This window comes from Cebus imitator, unplaced genomic scaffold, assembly GCF_001604975.1.
Source record: "Cebus imitator isolate Cc_AM_T3 unplaced genomic scaffold, Cebus_imitator-1.0 Scaffold432, whole genome shotgun sequence".
NCBI lineage: Eukaryota > Metazoa > Chordata > Mammalia > Primates > Cebidae > Cebus > Cebus imitator.
This window is the reverse complement of record NW_016107747.1, coordinates 1,017,406-1,036,858: the sequence shown is the minus strand read 5'-3', so window position 1 is coordinate 1,036,858 and position 19,453 is coordinate 1,017,406. Positions and strand designations below refer to the sequence as shown.

At 38.2% G+C, this 19,453-nt stretch overlaps 1 protein-coding gene and 1 non-coding gene across 11 annotated transcripts in view; both read right to left on the bottom strand.

Moving 5' to 3' along the window:
- ATP2C1 (ATPase secretory pathway Ca2+ transporting 1) overlaps window positions 1-19,453 on the bottom strand; it is a 172,204-nt gene that overhangs the window by 26,076 nt on the left and 126,675 nt on the right. For all 10 annotated transcript variants that reach the window (XM_017510157.2, XM_017510158.2, XM_017510166.2 and 7 more), the window contains 3 exons: window positions 18,439-18,595; window positions 14,219-14,389; window positions 12,655-12,752 (listed from right to left, as the gene is read on the bottom strand). In XM_017510157.2, the coding sequence (XP_017365646.1) occupies window positions 12,655-12,752; window positions 14,219-14,389; window positions 18,439-18,595 (426 nt within the window). The remainder of the gene's footprint in view (window positions 1-12,654; window positions 12,753-14,218; window positions 14,390-18,438; window positions 18,596-19,453) is intronic.
- Window positions 4,253-4,359, bottom strand: LOC119468442. Its single transcript, XR_005197121.1, has one exon. It is a non-coding gene; the product is annotated as a U6 spliceosomal RNA (small nuclear RNA).

The following is a 19,453-nucleotide window of genomic DNA, read 5'->3' as shown; positions in this document are numbered from 1 at the left end:
TAAGACTCATGAAGGCAGAGATTTTTGTCCTATACCTCCAGTGCTCTATAAAGACAAGTAAAATGAAGGAGCAACTGAATAAATCTCAGCACTACCATAAAAGCCGTTCCCTGGTTCTCTCCTTCCAGTAGAAGTCTAAACAAAAAAAGTTATTATTTTCTTAAACAAAAGACTCAGTTGGACTGTAATATCACGTTACTGATTATCCCTAGGCCATTCAAATACCATGAATCACATAATTCATATTGAGAGAATATCCTTTCTTTCAAAAAAAGTTCAAAAATTCATTCAGAAACTCTTCGTTGTGTCTTAAAAAAAAAAAAAAAACAAAAACTGAGTTACGCATATATCCAAAATATACTGGTAACCTTCTACATGAAAATTCTAATTACTGAAGAAATTAATCACGTGGCACATAGCACTGAAATATAACAAGTGTTTAGCAAAAACTGCAAAATATGTTAGTGAATGTAAGGTCTTGATTGAATTGTCCATGTACTTGGTGTGCTGAACCTTAACTGAATAAAACACACAAAGGACAAAGCAACGAAAGCACAGACTGATTGAAGCAAAAGTACACTCCACAAAGTAGCAGTGGGCTCGAGCAAGCGGCTCAAGAGCCCCATCTACAATATTCTTTAGAGTTTTTTGGTTGTTTGTTTTTGAGCCGGGGTCTCACTCTGCCCCGGGGGCTGGAGTGCAATGGCGCAATCTCGGCTCACTGTAACTCCTGCCTCCCAGATTCAAGGGGTTCGAGCAATTCTCTCCCTCAGCCTCCTGAATTGCTGGGATTACAGGCGCCTGCCACCACGCCTGGCTAATTTTCGTATTTTTATTAGAGATGGGGTTTCATCGTGTTGGCCAGGCTGGTCTTTAACTCCTGACCTCATAATCCACTTGCCTCAGCCTACCAAAATGCTGGGATTACAGGCCTAAGCCACTGCAACAGCCTAGGATTTTTATTAAAAGAATTTGATAACACCCCTAGGTTTCCTTTAGAGGCCTCCAATTGGTTGCATCCCATGAAGGATGAGCGTGTGACCAATCAGAGGCTGAAGTAGAGACTGGGCCCGCAGCCAATCAGAGGCTGAGGCGAAAACTTCTGATTTTTGTTACTGCGGGAGTGAGGATGCGGCTAATATACTGCCTAATCTTGCCTAGAACTGGCTGCATCTACTGTTCCTTTGCTTAAGCCTTAACCCTTGAACCCTTGATTACCCTAATTCCCTATTCTGCCTCATTTTCCCCTTGAGACATGATCCCCATAAATCTTTATGGGAAGCAGAGGCACTGAGGATCAATTTTCTGTAGCTGCTTCTTGCTGGTTGTGGTGTTGTCCCTGCCTAGTGAGGATCAAGGCTGTCCCGGGGTTAGGGAGGTAAGGTACCATGGGTTGCAGTGAGCCTTGTACTTGGTTTTAAAAGGTGCAGCTGGCTTGATCCAGTTGTGACAGTTGGGTACTTTGGCCTGATTCTACATTTGGAGGAAGAGATAAAAATCATCAAAGAGAGCAGAACAAGGCCACATATTTTCAGAAGCAGTCTACGACAGGTAGTTTTCTCTTCTCATGAATCCTCCTTTTCAGTGTCACATTTGTGGTCAGCACTTACAGTTCTTTTGATGGAGATTAATAGACAAGATGTACTAGGGAAAGGAAATTACAAAAAAAAAAAAAGGAAAATATTAAAGGAGAGGTTAATGGAAAAGATGTGTCTTGCATTAGAATAATCTGCCACAGATCCTTAAATCTTCTAGGAAAGATTAAAGAAAACTAATGAACTGAAGAAAAAATAAGTGATTGAAATAAAGATTTACAACCTACTAAAAATTAGACAATACACAAATTGGGATAATAATATGGGGACTTGGTTAATAGATTCAGTAGAAATATAAATGAAGGTAATACTGTAAAAATCAGAAGAAGAAGAATGAAAAAGGACAACCACTTCTATCAATGGATCAATGGAAAATGTAGGACACACTAGAAGTCATAAATGGAAAACACCGAGAATTCCCAGATGACTTAATAAATAAGCAAAACTGAGTTTCAGTGCTACTTTTTACTTGGATTTAGGTCAAAGTACATGCATCATTCCATATTGCTATGGAATGAAATGTTCTTTGTTTTTTTTATTGTACTTTAGGTTCTGGTGTATATGTGCAGATCATGCAGGTTTGTTGCATAGGTACATACATGGCAATGTCGTTTACTGCCTCCATTCACCCCATCACCTATATCTGGCTTTTCTCCCCATGCTATCCCTCCCCAATCTCCCCAACCCCTGCTGTCCCTCCCCTAGATGCCCCACCAACAGACCCCAGTGTATGACGCTCTCTTCCCTGTGTCCATGTGTTCTCATTGTTCAACACCCACCTATGAGTGAGAACATGCAGTGTCTGATTTTCTGTTCTTGTGTCAGTTTGCTGAGAATGATAGTTTCCAGATTCATCCATGTCCCTACAAAGGACACAAACTCATCCTTTTTATGGCTGCAGAGTATTCCATGGTGTATACGTGCCACATTTTCCTTGTCCAGTCTATCACCAATGGGTATTTGGGTTGGTTCAGGTCCTTGCTATTGTAAACAGTGCCTCAATTAACATACGTGTGCATGTGTCTTTATAACAGAAAAATTTATAATCCTTTGGGTATATACCCAGTAATGGGATTGCTGGGTCAAACAGAATTTCTATTTCTAGGTCCTTGAGGAATCGCCACATTGTCTTCCACAATAGTTGAATGAATTTACACTCCCACCTTTTCTCCACATCCTCTTGAGCATCTGTTGTCTCCAGATTTTTTGATGACTGCCATTCTAACTGGCGTGAGATGGTATCTCAATGTGGTTTTGATTTGCATTTTTCTAATGACCAGTGATGATGAGCAGTTTTTCATGTTTGTTGGCCTCATATATGTCTTCTTTTGAAAAGTGTCTGTTCGTGTCCTTCACCCACTTTTGAATTGGTTTGTTTTTTTCTTGTAAATCTGTTTTAGTTCTTTCTAGATTCTGGATACTAGCCCTTTGTCAGATGGGTAGATTGCAAAAATTTTCTCCCATTCTGTTGGTTGCAGGTCACTCTAATGATTGTTTCTTTTGCTGTACAGAAGCTCTGGAGTTTAGATCTCATTTGTCTAGTTTAGCTTTTGTTGCCAATGCTTTTGGTGTTTTGGTAATGAAGTCCCTGCCTATGCCTATGTCCTGAATAGTTTTGCGTAGGTTTTCTTCTACGGTTTTTATGGTGTTAGGTCTTAAGTCTTTAACCCATCTTGGGGTAATTTTAGTGTAAAGTGTCAGGAAGGGGTCCAGTTTCTGCTTTGTGCATATGGCTAGCCAGTTTTGCCAATACCATTTACTAAACAAAGAATCCTTTCCCCACTGCTTTTTTTGTCAGGTTTGTCAAAGATCAGATGGTTGTAGATGTGTGGCATTGCCTCCAAGGCCTCTGTTTTGTTCTATTGCTCTATATCTCTGTTTTGGTACCAGTACCATGCTGTTTTGATTACTGTAGCCTTGTAGTATAGTTTGAAGTCAGGTAGCATGTTGCCTCCAGCTTTGTTCTTTTTGCTTAGTATTGTCTTAGCTATGAGGGCTCTCTTTTGGTTCCATATGAAGTTTAAGGTGGTTTTTTCTAGTTCTGTGAAGAAGGTCATTGGTAGCTTGATGGGGATAGCGAATCTATAAATTACTTTAGGCAGTATGGCCATTTTCACAATATTAACTCTTCCTAACCATGAGCATGGAATGTTTTTCCATCTAGTATGTCCTCTCTTATTTTCTTGAGCAGTGGTTTGTAGTTCTCCTTGAAGAGGTCCTTTACAATCTTTGTTAATTGTATTCTTAGGTATTTTATTCTCTTTGTAACAATTGTGAATGGGAGTTCACTCTTGATTTGGCTTTGTTAGTCTATTTTTGGTGCATAGGAATGCTTGTGACTTCTGAACATTGATTTTGTATCCTGACACTTTGCTGAAGTTGCTTATCAGTTTAAGGAGATTTTGGGTTGAGACGATGGGGTCTTCCAAATATACAACCATGTCATCTTCAAACAGAGAAAATTTGGCTTCCTCCTCTCCTAACTGAATACCCCTTTTTCTTTTTCTTGCCTCATTGCTCTGGCTACAACTTCTAATACTATACTGAATAGGAGTGGTAAGACAGGGCATCCTTGTCTAGTGCCAGATTTCAAAGGGAATGCTTCCAGTTTTTGCCCATTCAGTATATTGGCTGTGGGTCTGTCGTAAATAGCTTTTAAAAATATAGAATGCTTCACAAATTTGCGTGTCATCCTTGCGCAGGGGCCATGCTAATCTTCTCTGTATTATTCCAATTTTAGTTTATGTGCTGCCAAGGTGAGCATGCGGATGAAATGTGTTCTAAAGAATTATGAAAAAGGATGGCCAAAAAATATTTTAGTGACAGGCAGAATTAGTAACATTTTAGTAAATGTGGGGAAAAAAACCTCAGAAAGCTAGTGATTTGGAACAAAATGTCGGTTTTATTTGTAACAATAATAAAAGTTATTCAAACCAATCTGAAGCAAAAGCAGCCAACTGTCCAAATGCAGTGGCTTAATGCCTGTAATCCCAACATTTCGAGAGGCCAAGGTAGGAGGGTCACTTGAGCCCAGGAGTTTCAGACCAGCCTGGGCAACACAGCAGACCCTATCTCTACAAAACATGTAGAGATCCCATCTCTGCAAAAAGAACAAGAAAATTACCTAGGCACGGTGGCACGTGCCTGTAGTCCCAACTACTCACAAGACTGAGCCATGAGGGATCACCTGAATCAGGGGGGAATCACCTGAACCCAGGAGTTTGGGGTTACAGTGAGCTATGGTTGCACCACTATCCTCTAGCCTGGTCAACAAAGTGAGAGACTGTGTCTCAAATAACAAACAAAAGCAGAAGACAACACTAGGTGTGGTGGCTCATGCTTATAATCCTAGCACTTTGGGAGGATGAGATGGATCGCTTGAGCCCAGGAGTTCAAAACCAGCCTAGGCAACATGGTGAGACTCCATTTCTAAAAATCCTTTCTTTCAAAAAAGTTTAAACATCCATTCATTTTTTTTTTTTTTTTTTTTTTTTACTTAGCCAAGTCTGATGGTGAGCGCCTACAGTTCCAGCTACTTGGGAGGCTAAGGCAGAGGACTGCTTGAGTCCAGGAATTCAAGGCAACAGTGAGCTATGATCATGCCACTGCCCTCCAGTCTGGGCAACAAAGCAAGATGCCATCCCTAAAAAAAATGAAATGAAATGAAATAAAATAAAATAAGCTGAAGATAATAAACATGTTGGCTGTAAGAGGGTTACATGAATGGACACAAGATGAAGTGGGGAAAAAGACAAAATGGTAGTGGGGTGGGGAGAGTCCTGCTAACCTAATAAGACAAAAAATTCACTAATAATATTTGGAGAAAAGACTAAGGTATTCAAAACATATAAAATACCTGGGAGGGAGTGCTGGTATTTATAGAATTCCACTTTAAAGTGGAATTCAATGAGCTTCTGACAAGGCTTAAGTCTTACTTTTACTCTCTTTGGAATAGCATCAGGTATCTGCCATAATTAATGCACAAATACTCTATTTGGGAAACTCCAACAATGTGATTTGTCCAGGCTGATGTAATTTGTAATTAGTTTCTTTCTTCTCTAACTATCTCTAGGTTGGTTTCCAGAGTTCCCCATAATTTTTATCAGAGAGCCAGAAGATGAACACAAGAAATCAAATAAAATTAAAGTTTCGCCACCTGTAGCATCTCTAAGAAGTGAAGGTCTAATGGGAAAATGTCTAAGTAACTAAAGATATCACATACACTTACTAATACTCTGTCCCAATACCCTTAAAAAAATTCAATGTGGAATTTATTTAGAAATAAACATCAGGAAGAGATTACCAGGATAGGATGTACACACACACCAAAAAAAGCCCTATTCAAATATATAAACACCTAAACACCTTCTGCACCCCTAAAACAAGGCAAACATCCACATTGCCCCCAATGCTCTGCAAACAGAATGAGATCATAATCTTGAAAGTCACAATACCAAATGCCATAATCCCAAATGTTCAAATCCCTAAAGATCAAAATCCCTAAAGTCTAAACTCCTGAAAATCACAATCACAGGATAGGAAAATTTAATGGGGAATGTTCTTGTCAGTGAACATCAAATCACAGAATTCCAAAAAGAGCAGTGCCACAAAGAAAATGAACGTATCCTCTGATAGCTATGTTCTTAAAGAATGAAAGCAGCTATTCATCATGATGCAAGGCTTCAAATAATACTTAATGATCGAGAAAGTCAGCCGGCTTTTAGGGTCTATCTCCATGCAATTGTCCATCATCTATCATCTCTGTAATCCATGTTTTCAAGTCATATTTTCTTTTTAGGTTTTTTGTGGTTGTTATTTTGGGTTTTCTGGAATGATCTCGGCTCACTGCAACCTCTGTCTCCCAGGTTCAAGTGATTGATTCCCCTGCCTCAGCCTCCCAAGTAGGTGGGATTACAGGCACCTGCCACCACGCCTGTGGGTAACACCCCTCAGGGGCACCAAGGAAGGAGAACTGTGCAGACCCCAGGCACAATGAGTGCCTGAAGTATAACTCACTGCTTACTTATATCTAGCGTATATATATAATCATACTTAGTCCCATATAATCTTTCTATATAATCATATAATAACTTAGTACTTACTATACTAGCTTATATATATACAGCATACTTAGTTCTATATAATATTTCTATATAATCGCATAGGTATTGTAGTCGGAGCTGTACTAACACATTTAGGGCTGATTTATATAATCCATCCATATAACCATATAGTAGTTTGTAGTAGGAGGAATGCCTAGAGCAGTCACAGAACAGACGCAGTACATGGGAAAACAGCCAGACTAGGACAAGAACCAAAGACTCAGGTGGTGGCATCCCTGCCTGAAAGGGCATACACTGTATGGCAGGCTTGGAGCAAGAGCCTGTCCTCCTGATAAAGCAGTTGTAGTACCTTGTATCCAGCTCCTGTGGAAAGCAGGCCTCAGGCCTGAGATCCTGGAAATAACCAAGGAAGAACCCCTCTGGTGTGACCAGTCACGGCAGCTGTACACCCTGTCAGTCTTTTCTGGCTTCTGTGCTAGCTCAAATCATCCTCCCATAAATATTTTAAGAGAAGAGCACAAGTCTGTCAGCTCCCACTGCTTTGGCTTACAGTATCCTCCTATTAGAAATCCTTTGAAGTCTCCAGCTCCCAGATAAGAAGTATTGCGCACAACACCTGTTACACACAGCCCACCTCCTTGCCTCAGTGACCTAATGAGGGTGGACCCCTCTTCTGTACATGACCCTCTACTACTGCGCATGGCACGGTCCCCTACTGCAAACGACCCACCTCTCTGCCCAAGTGACATAATGGGGTGGCCTCCTTGCTTGTGACTCACGTGATTATGTATGCCCTATTACTAAGCCTATAGATGATGACCTCACTTACGACCCTGCCCCCTGCTTGTACCTAATAAATACAGATGCTTCTGGGCACTTGGGCTATCACTGATCTCCGCTCACAGGCTGCGTGGCCTCCCAAATGGCCATCTGGATTTGGCCCCCCAAATCCAGATGCTCTTCACCAGTTCTTCAGTGTCCTATCTCTTTACTTCTCGGATCCCGCACCTCAGCACAGCATAAGGGACACACCACGACCCTGTGGGGCCCCAACAGCCCTACACTGTTGTTGTTATTTTGGGTTTTCTGGCATGATCTCAGCTCACTGCAACCTCCACCTCCCAGGTTCAAGTGATTGATTCTCCTGCCTCAGCCTCCCAAGCAGCTAGGATTACAGGCACCCACCACCACGCCTGGCTAATTTTTGTATTTTTAGTAGAGACAGGGTTTCACCATGTTGGCCAGGCTGGTCTCAAACTCCTGAGCTCAGGCAACCCGCCTACCTCGGCCTCCCAAAGTGCTGGGATTACAGGCGTGAGTCACAGCACTCAGCTGATTTTTTTCTTTTTTCAGTTTCCTTTTCCACTATTTTAAATTGTCAGCATTATCTTTTACAATTTGCCATGCTATGTATTTCACCTTTTCATCATTTCCAACACTGGAGGCATAAATTATGTAGAGACTTAAGGGGCTCTAATTTGTTTTATACATGTTTTCCAAACTTGACTTCACAAAAGTGCATTATCACAATGTTGACTTTGTAAGCATTGTGCATGTATGTAAAAACACTGAAACTGTTCAACAAATGAAGCGATGTCATTTCCATACATCTGTATTTGTGAAAGATAAAATTTCCTGAGATCTCACCTCTGGAAGACTGCATATGTGGTGGTGATCCATTATGGTTTTTTAATCAATCTTGTCAAAAAACTGAGGTTATCATGGTACTGCAGATGACCCACAGTTATAGAGGGGTGCACACAATTAGCAACCATAGTGATAGGTGTTTATGCATTTCCTTATGACCTATTTCTTCATAAATACAGTTCATATGCTCATACTAGTCCATATGTTATATCTGTCATGTAATATACCTGGGTGTTTATGCTTGCAAATGCTTGTAAAACTATGTATGCTATTTAGTATTGCTTATTTTGTATCAAGCGGCCAATGAAGCACTGTCATGTTTTTATGATTCTAAAATAAATTCCTTCTTAAAAATATAAATTATTTCATTTTAAAATTATTTTTTCCATTAGATTTTTAGGATTTTGATCTTTGGGGACTGTGATTTTTCAGGATTTTAAGACTTTATGGATTTCAATCTTTCAGGATTTCAACATTCAGGATTACACCTTTCAGGACTATGATTGGCTCTCTCTGAAAACAGCATTCATGAGTGATTAGAACTTCAGAAAGAAAAATTATTGATAGGCAAAACAGTGTATTTCTATTAGTAACCACATCCAAAATCTAACCACTTGCTAGAGGATGAGGGAAGTGGGGCTGGCAGTCTAGGGACTTAATGCTACTGTATGAAGTGTAGTTTATAGAATTATAAACAGAAACTTTTTCCAGAGGACAATTCAGCAATATGCGTTAAGGGCCTTACAAATGTGCTGAACATTGGTCCAATCATTTCACGTGTAGGAATTTAGTGTATAAAAATAATGAGAGATGTATATGGGTAAAGGCAGTGGTAAAAATCATCATCATCATCATCATCATCATCATCACAGATGGGTACACATCTTAGGTTCAATAATATTAAAAGAAACAGCAAACAGATGAACTCTAGAGCATACAGACCTGGATTCTAGTCCCAATGCCAACACCACCACTTACCAGCTCTGAGACATCAGCCAGGTGTCCCAAGTAATCTGGGCCTCAATTCACTCATCTATAAAAATGGACTGCCCAAGTTTCTTAAAACACTAAATATGCTCTTATCATATGATCTGATCCAGCAATTGTGCTCCTTGGTATTTACCCAAATGAGATGAAAACTTATGTCTAGACAAAAACCTGTATATGAATGTTCAGAGCAGCTAAGGCAGGAAAAGACATGCTAGAACCGCAAATGCATATAGCCAGTCTGAGAAGGCTACATATGATATTCTTCCAACTATACACAGTCTGGAATAGGCAAAATTATAGAGACAGTAAAAAGATCAGTGGTTGTCAAGGATTCGAGGGGAGTTGGGAAGAGATGGAAACGTCGAACACAGGGATTTTTAAGGGCAATGAAACTACTCTGTATGAAATTTTAATGGTGGATATATGTTTGTCAAACCCCTTAGAAAAGTACAACACAAAAAGTAAAACTTAATGTAAACCATGAAATAAGAATTTATCAATATTAGCTTATTAACTGCAATAAATGTACTACACTAATGCAGTCTATTAATATGAAGGGAAACTGCAGGAGTACAGGGTAGAGATGGGGTAGGAATGCAGAATTCTGTATTATCTGCTCAATTATTCTATAAATCTAACACTGCTAAAAAATAAAATTTATTAATTATTAGAATTTTTAAAGCAGTGCTGCCTATCTTTTATAAGGTAGCTACAAGAAGTAAATTAGATCATGTGGGCAATATTAGCATTGGCAGATAGTAAATGGTTGCACTGTCATCCTTAAAAGAACATTTACAGTAGAAAAAAAAAAAAAAAAAGCAGAAACTCAAATTTCAACAGGAAAATGGTTATGGAAATATAAATATATGCTGTGCATTTATACATGCATACAGGTGGTATACTTAAAATACTGTACAGCAATTCAAAACACATTTTTTAATAATAATTAATGATTTCAGAAGTGCCAAAGTTATGTAAAATGAATGTTCAGAATTATAACACTATAAGTAGCAACGAAGTTTTCTTATACACATAGGTCCTAATGGTAAATCTTGGATACTCTGTGGATGTATAACCTGAGTGTGGATTAGATTACAGACAACTTCTACTGTAGCTTTTCTATATTATTTTTACTTTCCTATATTATTTTAATATGTTGAACATATACTACTAATGGATAAATTTTCTAATCAAAAAAGTATAGACATGCCTTAAGATGCAGAAATAATTTAAGAAAATTCCATATTCTGCATACATAACTTGAAGTTGTAAGTGTAAAATAAATGAGGTGAAGAAGGAGGTAGCACATTTTTAGTAACAATGGATGGCTACAAAATAGCTAATAAAATAAATTCCAGATGAGTGCTTGTTTTGAAGGACATACAAATAGATGTGCCTATATTAAGTTAACTAACAATGAAACCAAGAAATCTGAACTGTCAGCAACTTGAAAGACTGCTGCCCACCTCTTATGAGGTACTTCCTATGGGACCTGTGTCCCCACAAATCAGGCTTTGATAGCCCCTTACAAAGCAGCCCAAGACAGTAAGTTAATCTCATATCAGGGAACCTGGCTCTAAAGAAGCTACTCAGCTGTGGGGCAGGTGACACCTCTCTTCCTACAAATAATTTGTTAGAAAAGCATTATAATCAAAAGTAAAAAAGTATTTCAATGGAAAAAGGTTATCTTTTCAACAAATGTTGCTGGAATAATTGAACATCTATATGCAAAGAAATAAACCTTAACCCATTACAACATATACAAAAATACACTCAAACGGATCACAGACCCAAGTGTAAAACCTAAAACTATAAGACAACAAGGTTTGGAGGCCAAGGCGGGTGAATCACCTGAGGTCGGGAGTTCAAGACCAGCCTGACCAACATGGTGAAACCCCGTCTTTAAAAAAAAAAAAAAAGAAAGAAAGAAAGAAAGAAAGAAAACAAGGAAGAAAATCTTTGTGAACCTGGGTTAGGCAGGGAGTTTTTAGGTATCAAAAGCATAGTCCATAAAAGAAATTGAAAAACTAGACCTAATCAAAATTTAAAACTTCCCCTCTTAGAAATGTAACATTAAGAGAATAAAAAGACATGCTACCAACTGGAAAGAAACATTTTCAAAGAAAACATCTAATAAAGGACTTGTATCCACATTATATAAAGAACTCTCAAAATTCAATAATCAGAAAACATAATTTAAAAAAAATAGGCAGGGCAGACACTTCACTAAAGAAGCTATATGGATGGCAAATAAGTATATGAAAAGATATTCAACATCACTAGTTGTGAGGAGATGCACATTAAAATCACAGTAAGATATCATTGAAGACTTATTGGAATGGGGGGATGAGGGCGATGACAATCCCTTGTGCTAGGAAGGATGCAAGAATATTAGAAATTTCAGGCACTGCTCATGGAGATGCAGAATAATAAAGCCATCTTGTAAAACAACTTGCCAGTTTCTTATGAAATTAAATATACATTAAGTATATGACTCAGCAATTACTCACAGGTATTTATTTACCCAAGAGAAATGAAAATTTATTTTCATGCAAAAACCTGTGCACAAATGTAGACAGTAGCTTAATTCATAATAATCAAAAACTGGAAACAATCCAAATGTCCTTAAACTGGTGAATAGGTAAGGTACACCCATATAGTAGAATATTACTTTAAAAAACAACAAACTACTAATACACATAACCAACATGGATAAATCTCAAATGCATCTCAAATGCTAAGTGAAAGAAGCAGATTCAAAAGCCTCATTCATATGGTACAAATCTCAAATGCTAAGTGAAAGAAGCAGATTCAAAAGCCTCATTCATATGGTATAATTCAATTTTTAGTGCATTCTAGAAAAGGTAAAGTGACAGAGACAAAAAACGAATTAGTGGCTGCCAAGTCCTGCAGGTAACCACAAAAAGACATAAAATAATTTGGGGGGATGATGGAACTGTTCTGTATCTTGACTGTGGTGGCAGTTACAAGACTGCATGCATCTGTCAGTGCTCAGAACTATACAGTAAAATGGGTGAATTTTGCTATATGTAAATTGCACTTCAAAAAAAATTACACACTCATGTTGTGTGTAAGTATAATGACCTCTCTCCATCCTCTAATTTATAAATACAAGCACTGTTAATTTCCACAGTACCTAAAGTTAATAATTTTGTGCTGATATTAATAAACATCACAGCATAAATAAGATTATTTTAATGACAAGACTTCATTTCAGGATTTGAACCAACAAATCTGGTGGTGATGCTCACAATTAAACAGGTTCATTAAGATAATAGTAGAAACGGTAACACTTGGAATGAGCCCTTTCAGTCTAAAAGGCTTTAGTTTAGGCCTACCTTTGGTACTATTTGTGAAAGCTGCTGGACATCCATTGCATCTATTTCTTCTCCTGAGACTGACTGGGAAGTTTTGGAATACAATCCCAGACGACTGGCTAAAGTGAATGAGAGAGAAAAGGTAATAAACCAATTGCTTTGCTTGATAGGCTAGTCAACATAATTCTCATTTAGTATGATTTGTTATCTATTCTCTTCTTTTAACTACTAGTAATACAACCCTACCTGAATCAGTATTAAGCGTGGGGTTTTACGCTTGATTTTTATTTTTGTTTAAATTTAAGAATAAAGAATTTTCAATGCTGGCCACGGTGGCTCAGGCTTGTAATCCCAGCACTTTGGGACTGGAGGATCGCTTGAGCCCAGGAGTTCAAGACCAACCTGGAAAATATAGCAAGATCCTCTCTCTCAACAACAACAACAACAAAAAAAATTCATTATTTAAGCCAGCATACCTAAGAATTGAAACTAGGCCAATCAGGTTCTGCTCAGCAGCTCAAACGTAACGAAGATCAGAGTGCATTTTAAGAATGCAGACAAAATGGTGGTGGATCTTTGGTAATCATGTAGTTATACATAAATGAAAATAAACATTGAAAAGTTATTTTTCCAGTAATATCATGTGTCTAGTGACCTATTCTTAAGACAATATGAAGTTTGAAACTCCTGGCCTAGCCTCTCTCCAAATAAAATAAGAATTAATGGAGTTTAGCCAGCTATTAAATTTATCAGCATGAATTATAGTTTAGAGGCTCTGGAAAATTAACTTTCATTCTCTTTTTCTCTCTTACTTTACTTCTTAAGGTACTCTTAAATAGCATTCAAATATCTGGGCATGGTGGCTCACACCTGTAATCCCAGCATACTGAGGGGATGAGGCGGGCGGATCACGAGGTCAGGAGTTCAAGCCCAGCCTGGTCAAATAGTGAAACCTGTTTCTACTAAAAATACAAAAATTAGCCAGGCACAGTGGCGTGTGCCTGTAGTCCCAGCTACTCGAGAGGCTGAGGCAGGATAATCGCTTGAACCCGGGAGGTATAGGTTGCCATGAGCCAAGATCGTGCCAATGCACTCCAGCTTGGGCAACAGAGTGAGACTTCAACTCAAAAAAATAAATAAATAAAATTAAAAAGTATTCAAACATAGGTCTATATGATGAAAAACAAATATATATCACAAGCTATTTTCTTCTAAATTATGCACAAGATTGCTTTGAAATTATACTTAAGTTGAAAGGAAAAACTAAGTTTCATGTTTCCCTTCACAATATGACCTAATGCTTTTATGTCATCACAGTGATCATGAAGTTAAAATAATTACCCTTCTGTGAATAAAGCATATGTGATTTCATAATGATTTAGTTATGTCTGTCAATGTTACTACTTTTTAAACTATAATCAATTTTGCCAACAGATTTATATAGACCAAGAGCAAAAACATGAGTTGATTTCAATCGTATAATCTCAATTTTACATAAACATATTAACATCTAATAGTTCACAAAATTATGCACTGAAGTATTTTAGAAAAACTATCGAAAACAAAAGGACAAGTTTAGTTATACCGATTGCAACTGCAGTCTCCTGTGAATCTCCAGTAATCATTTTTATTGATACTCCTGAGGCAATGAGTGTTGTAACAGCTTCTTTTACACCAGTTCTAGGTGGATCAATGATTCCCACCAAGCCAAGAAATGTCAGCTGTCCCAGTTCAGGACCAGAAGCCAAAGCAAGAACTTAAGAAATAATAACAACAACAAAAAAAAGTGAGTCATAAAAACATTAGAATTTAGTTGACAGAAATTGGAGACAGTAACACTTCCTAAATAAATATTTAAGACTATAAGGTCATTTGTAGTTATTCTACAATCTTTAAAAATCAAAATGACTACAGACCAAAACATTATAGTTTAATGGTTCTGGATATGGGGTCCCTTTAAGCTGTTTTAATTAAAAAGAGTAAAACTAAAGAACTGAAGGGCAGGATAGGTGAGAGACGGAAAATGAACAGTATATTCACATAGTAACCACATGCAGCTACTTTCAACAGGATCTACTGCCTCTTTAGAAAACAGATTTAGAGAAACTGAGTTTGTCAAGCTTTAAAGTCAATTTTAAACAGACAAACACCTTCGAAGGTGACTTCTAATGCATCTTCATCTTTCCATTTCTAAGATCTCTAGAAAGATTCAACACTCTGAATAGAAGGCTATATTAATTAATTATACACAGCCTGTAACAATTTTGTACCCAAAACTCCTGAAAGGTAAATTTAATTTGGAAAGCAGTTGTAAAACCATTAATACCAACAATAGTTTGGATTCTTTTACTCTTTCCATAACATGAACAGACATTTCTTATTTGTAACTTTGGTTCTCTAAAAGTATGTAAATAATACCATCATATTATCATTTCTATGTATCATCCTTGGGCAAGATACAGTACAAGGTACTTTTCATTTCCCAAATATCATTTAACTTGCTCTCAGAAGTATGGAACTCCGGTAACTACTTTTATTAACCAAAGGGATGTACCTGCATCTCAGATATTATTAGACTGAACAACTTACAACATACACATATAAACTAAACATAAATTAGCTAAGGGGAAACTGAAAAGCCCCAGGGAGACCAAAGAAAGTATCTATTCTTGTTCAAGTAGAAAGTATGAAAGATTAGACATACTTGAAAAAATCAAGGTTAAAGGCAAATAATTTTATTTTTCCAATGTAAGACTCATATACCTAATGATTTATGTAGATGTGGGTCCCAAAGGCTTTCACCCTTGAGAATGAGCCACTTCACAGTTCGGTGTTGGGAACAGACTGATGGTAAAAGAAGGGGACAGTGACAAAACGTAGGTCAGCAAATCCTAAGACAGAAAGATCAGCTCTGTGTACTCCTAATGGAGGGGTGGCACTAGCTTAGAGGTTAGTATCCTGTATTTATTTGCTTCTTTAGCACCAATGGAAATCTGCTGCTACTCTCTGAGTTGAGGATAGCTAAACTTTTTTCATGTGGAGAGCCTCTGACATAAAACAAAATATACTCTAATATCAAAATTAAGAGCCACAAATATTTTAAGAAATTTAAGTTTTATAGAATGTAACATAAGTACATATCGACTGAAGTTTAAAATCTTTCTGTTCTTCATATGGTAATCTCACGGGGAGGAGGAAAGTGGAGCACATGTAGAAAAAGAAGACAAGACATGAAGCAAGAGACAAATGAGCAGAATGTTTCCCAAAACCCTGTGCAACAGAAACTTTCCCCTCTATCAACTCTAGTCTACTTCATAATGTTACAATACAAAACACACACACACAAACCTCCATAATCTTTTGTATGAAGAGTCAATACAATGAGGTATGAAAACTTTGTTCCAGAAATTAAGAAAAAGAGAGAGCATATACCAGAGACCTCTTCAAGTCCTCTAAATCCACACCAACTTTAAAACCTCTTGCTATGTGCTGCTAAGAGTAACAAAACTCTGCCCCTCTCCCACTTCCCTACCTTTTTTTCTCCAGTTTTAATGCTTTATTAACAGCTGGATAAAAAGCCAACAAACTGGAAGTGATGACATCCCAGGAGTTCAAAAGAGGAGGGAAATGGGTTTACATTTTGTCCACCAACAGTCTTTTTAAAAAAATAAATAGGCTGGGCACTGTGGCTCACCCCTGTAATCCCAACACTTGGGGAGGCTGAGGCGGGTGGATCAGAGGTCAGGGGTTCAAGACCAGCCTGGCCAGCATAGTGAAACCCCATCTCTACTAAAAATACAAAAAATTAGCTGGGCATGGGGGCACACACCTGTAACCCCAGCTACTCGGGAGGCTGAGGCAGGAGAATTGTTTGAATCTGGGAGGCAGAGGTTGCAGTGAGCTGAAATCATGCCACTTCACTCCAGCCTGGGTGACAGAGCAAGACTCAGTCTCATAAACAAATAAATAAGTACATCTTAGCAAAAGTAAATTTAAAAAGGGTCAAAGCCCCAGATGTCAGCAATCAAGAAGGAGGTAAATCAGGGGAATAACAGGCCCAGGAATGGCTCAGTGGAGCTGCCATTGCCCCTTCATACACAGGCTTTAGTAATCAAAACCCTATTTTGTGGCTGCAAGGCCTCCCTGCAGTGCCTCTTAAGTCTCCAATGACTGTAATTTGCTCTAATGATTCTAATCCTGGGCCAAGCCTTAACTGTCATTCTCTTTCCCTTGTTGAAGTGGAAAATTGAGGAGCATTAAGGGGAGCAAAAGTGTTACCCTGAGCCAGAGTATCTGAGCTTCCAGCAGCTGGGCCACCAAAAAGTTTGGTCTGCCGATTGTTCAGAAGAGTTGGGGGTACAAAGTACAAGAGTACCCCCTGTGCTCAATTCTCCAGAATGTCAGTTAGGAAATGTACATTTGGCTTGATAAAAACATATCAAAACGCTGTGGTTTCAGAGATCCTGCTATTCTTAGGTCTGGCCAAGCAAAACCAGAAAATAGGTTCCTGCCCCAGAATTGTTGCTAGGAGAAAGAGACTTGGCTTCAGGGATCCAGAAAGCTTGAGGACTGAGGATCCAGAGTACTTTCCAGATTCAGGCCTTTGGGATAAAACCCCAGAAACTCTAGAACCTGCCATCAAAGCCTCTTACATTAAAAGAGGAAAGGGGGAAGGAAAAGTTGTTTTCCTTTAAATTCTTTTCCATCCAAAATATCCATTTCCAAAATAACTTTTCAGCCAGAAGTCTCTGCCTCCCATTTCCTTGGAGACAGGAGATGAAGTGTTAAGATGGTCACAATACAGCCCTTATCGCAGATGAGATGCACCAAGCTCAGGGTTATGACAAGTGATCTTGGTTCAGCAGCCTGGGGGCTGGCACAGAAGGTTCAGAGGCAAGGGCATAAAGCAATAGTAGCAGGCTGGGGGCAGTGTTCTCTGCTGGTACGAGTACCTTTCCAAACTTATTTTAAGAACACAAGTCCTATAAATCTATCCAAATGTTTAAAACTCAAAAAAAAAAAAACAAAAAAAAAAACCTCTGCTTAAGTGAACCACAAATAAAAACATTTTTCACCTAACTTGTTTTTCTTCCTCCCAGAAATTGTAGTGCTTAAACTTCTATTTCATTAAAATGATAAAATTAGAGAAGCCAACTCTTCCAATTGCCCTGAGAGACAACATAACCACATATATTCCGCAGAGGCCAGATGACTATCCAGAAGGTAAGAATCAGGTTAGGACACCAACCATCAACCCCCATGTCTTACACACGACATCCCTAGGAAAGGTGGCCTGATGTGCGTGTGTTCAGCAGACCCTCTCCCCATCACTGCTCAGTCAGCAGCATATACGTAAGCAGTACCTGGGGATTTGTTTACCTCCCTGGTGAATAGTAACCTATCAAGTTAGCAACACCTTAAAGGATTTATTAGTGGCTTCAGACTCAATTTTTAGAAAAGTATTTTAGTAATAATAAATAAGACAAAGTGATGAAAAGAGAGTAACATCATTTTACCTTGATCCATTTCTTTTCTCACAAGATAAAACTTGTTCAAAATAAAATTTCTATCGGCTAATCAGAGACCTCTGGAGATCTAAAAGAATGAATGATTCACATTTTGCTATATTTTCAAGTATCTTTTAGTGGCCAATTAGCCAACTAAAATGTAACACCTCAATACTAGCAAGGGTTCTACAAAGCCTGGAAGAGAGCTGGACAACTCAGATGTGAAGCATGAATTCATCTGCAATTAAAAGAAAACGCTACCTTTCCACCCCAGGGGACTATGCAGAAACAGCCTTACCTCTGAGTCCCGCTGAGCCCATGCGTGCCTTCTCTTGTTGGTACACATCTCTCTGCTGCTGAGTAAGTGTCAAGGTCTGCCCTTTGCTTTGGTATGTAGTACAGTACTTAATTACCTGTTCGTAAGCACCTTTCATAAAACAAATCTCTGGTCTGTCCTAAGAAGAAAATGTACCAAATACAAGTTTAATTTCAACTTGTACATATCTCCCACTGGAGTCCAAAATTAAATGGCATTCATTTCTCACAATTTCCAGAGAAGTTACTCAAGCCTAAAGCTTTGGCACTTGAACTCTGAAGATTAAATAGTCCTATATGGGAGCTTTCTGTATCTTCTACAGAAAAAAATCTATCCCCACCATCCCACACATTAAAGGCAATGAATGCTATACTAAGCCTCTAAATTAGGCACTCTGAAATGTGGAAGGAGGCTCGCTGCAACATAACAGGAAATGAGAGATAACAGCTCACAATAGTTCAAGTTCTCTATTAGCTAATAAATACATCTATATCTCTCTATCTACTTAGAATCCCATTTAATTTTCCCAATCACCTTGTAATTATGGGTGTAAAAAGTCTGTAATCAGGCTTTTTCTTTTATTTTTTATCATGGTAAATAATATTCAAAAGCTTATAATTAAATACTGGAGTTTCCTATCCAGCCCTTCTCACCACTAGTCCTACTCCATGGAAGCAAAATAGCTGTTATCTCTGATATTTACCCTCATGTTTTTAACATGTTAATATTGCTACTCCTTCAGTTATCAATTTTATACATTGTCTACTGTGACAGATACTAATTTTGCCATTCTAACTATTCCCCTCTACCCATCTTTATGATATAAAGCAAAATCTGCCATTATTTTGTTTACATCAAGACTCCTTGTTGCCAAGCCAAGTGTGGTAATGACTGGTAATATCCCAGTTCTCCTTGCAGGTAGGAATGTATTTCCCTATTGCCTTTCTCACTCCGAAAGTCAGGCATGACTTGCTTTGGCCAACAAACATGAGTACTT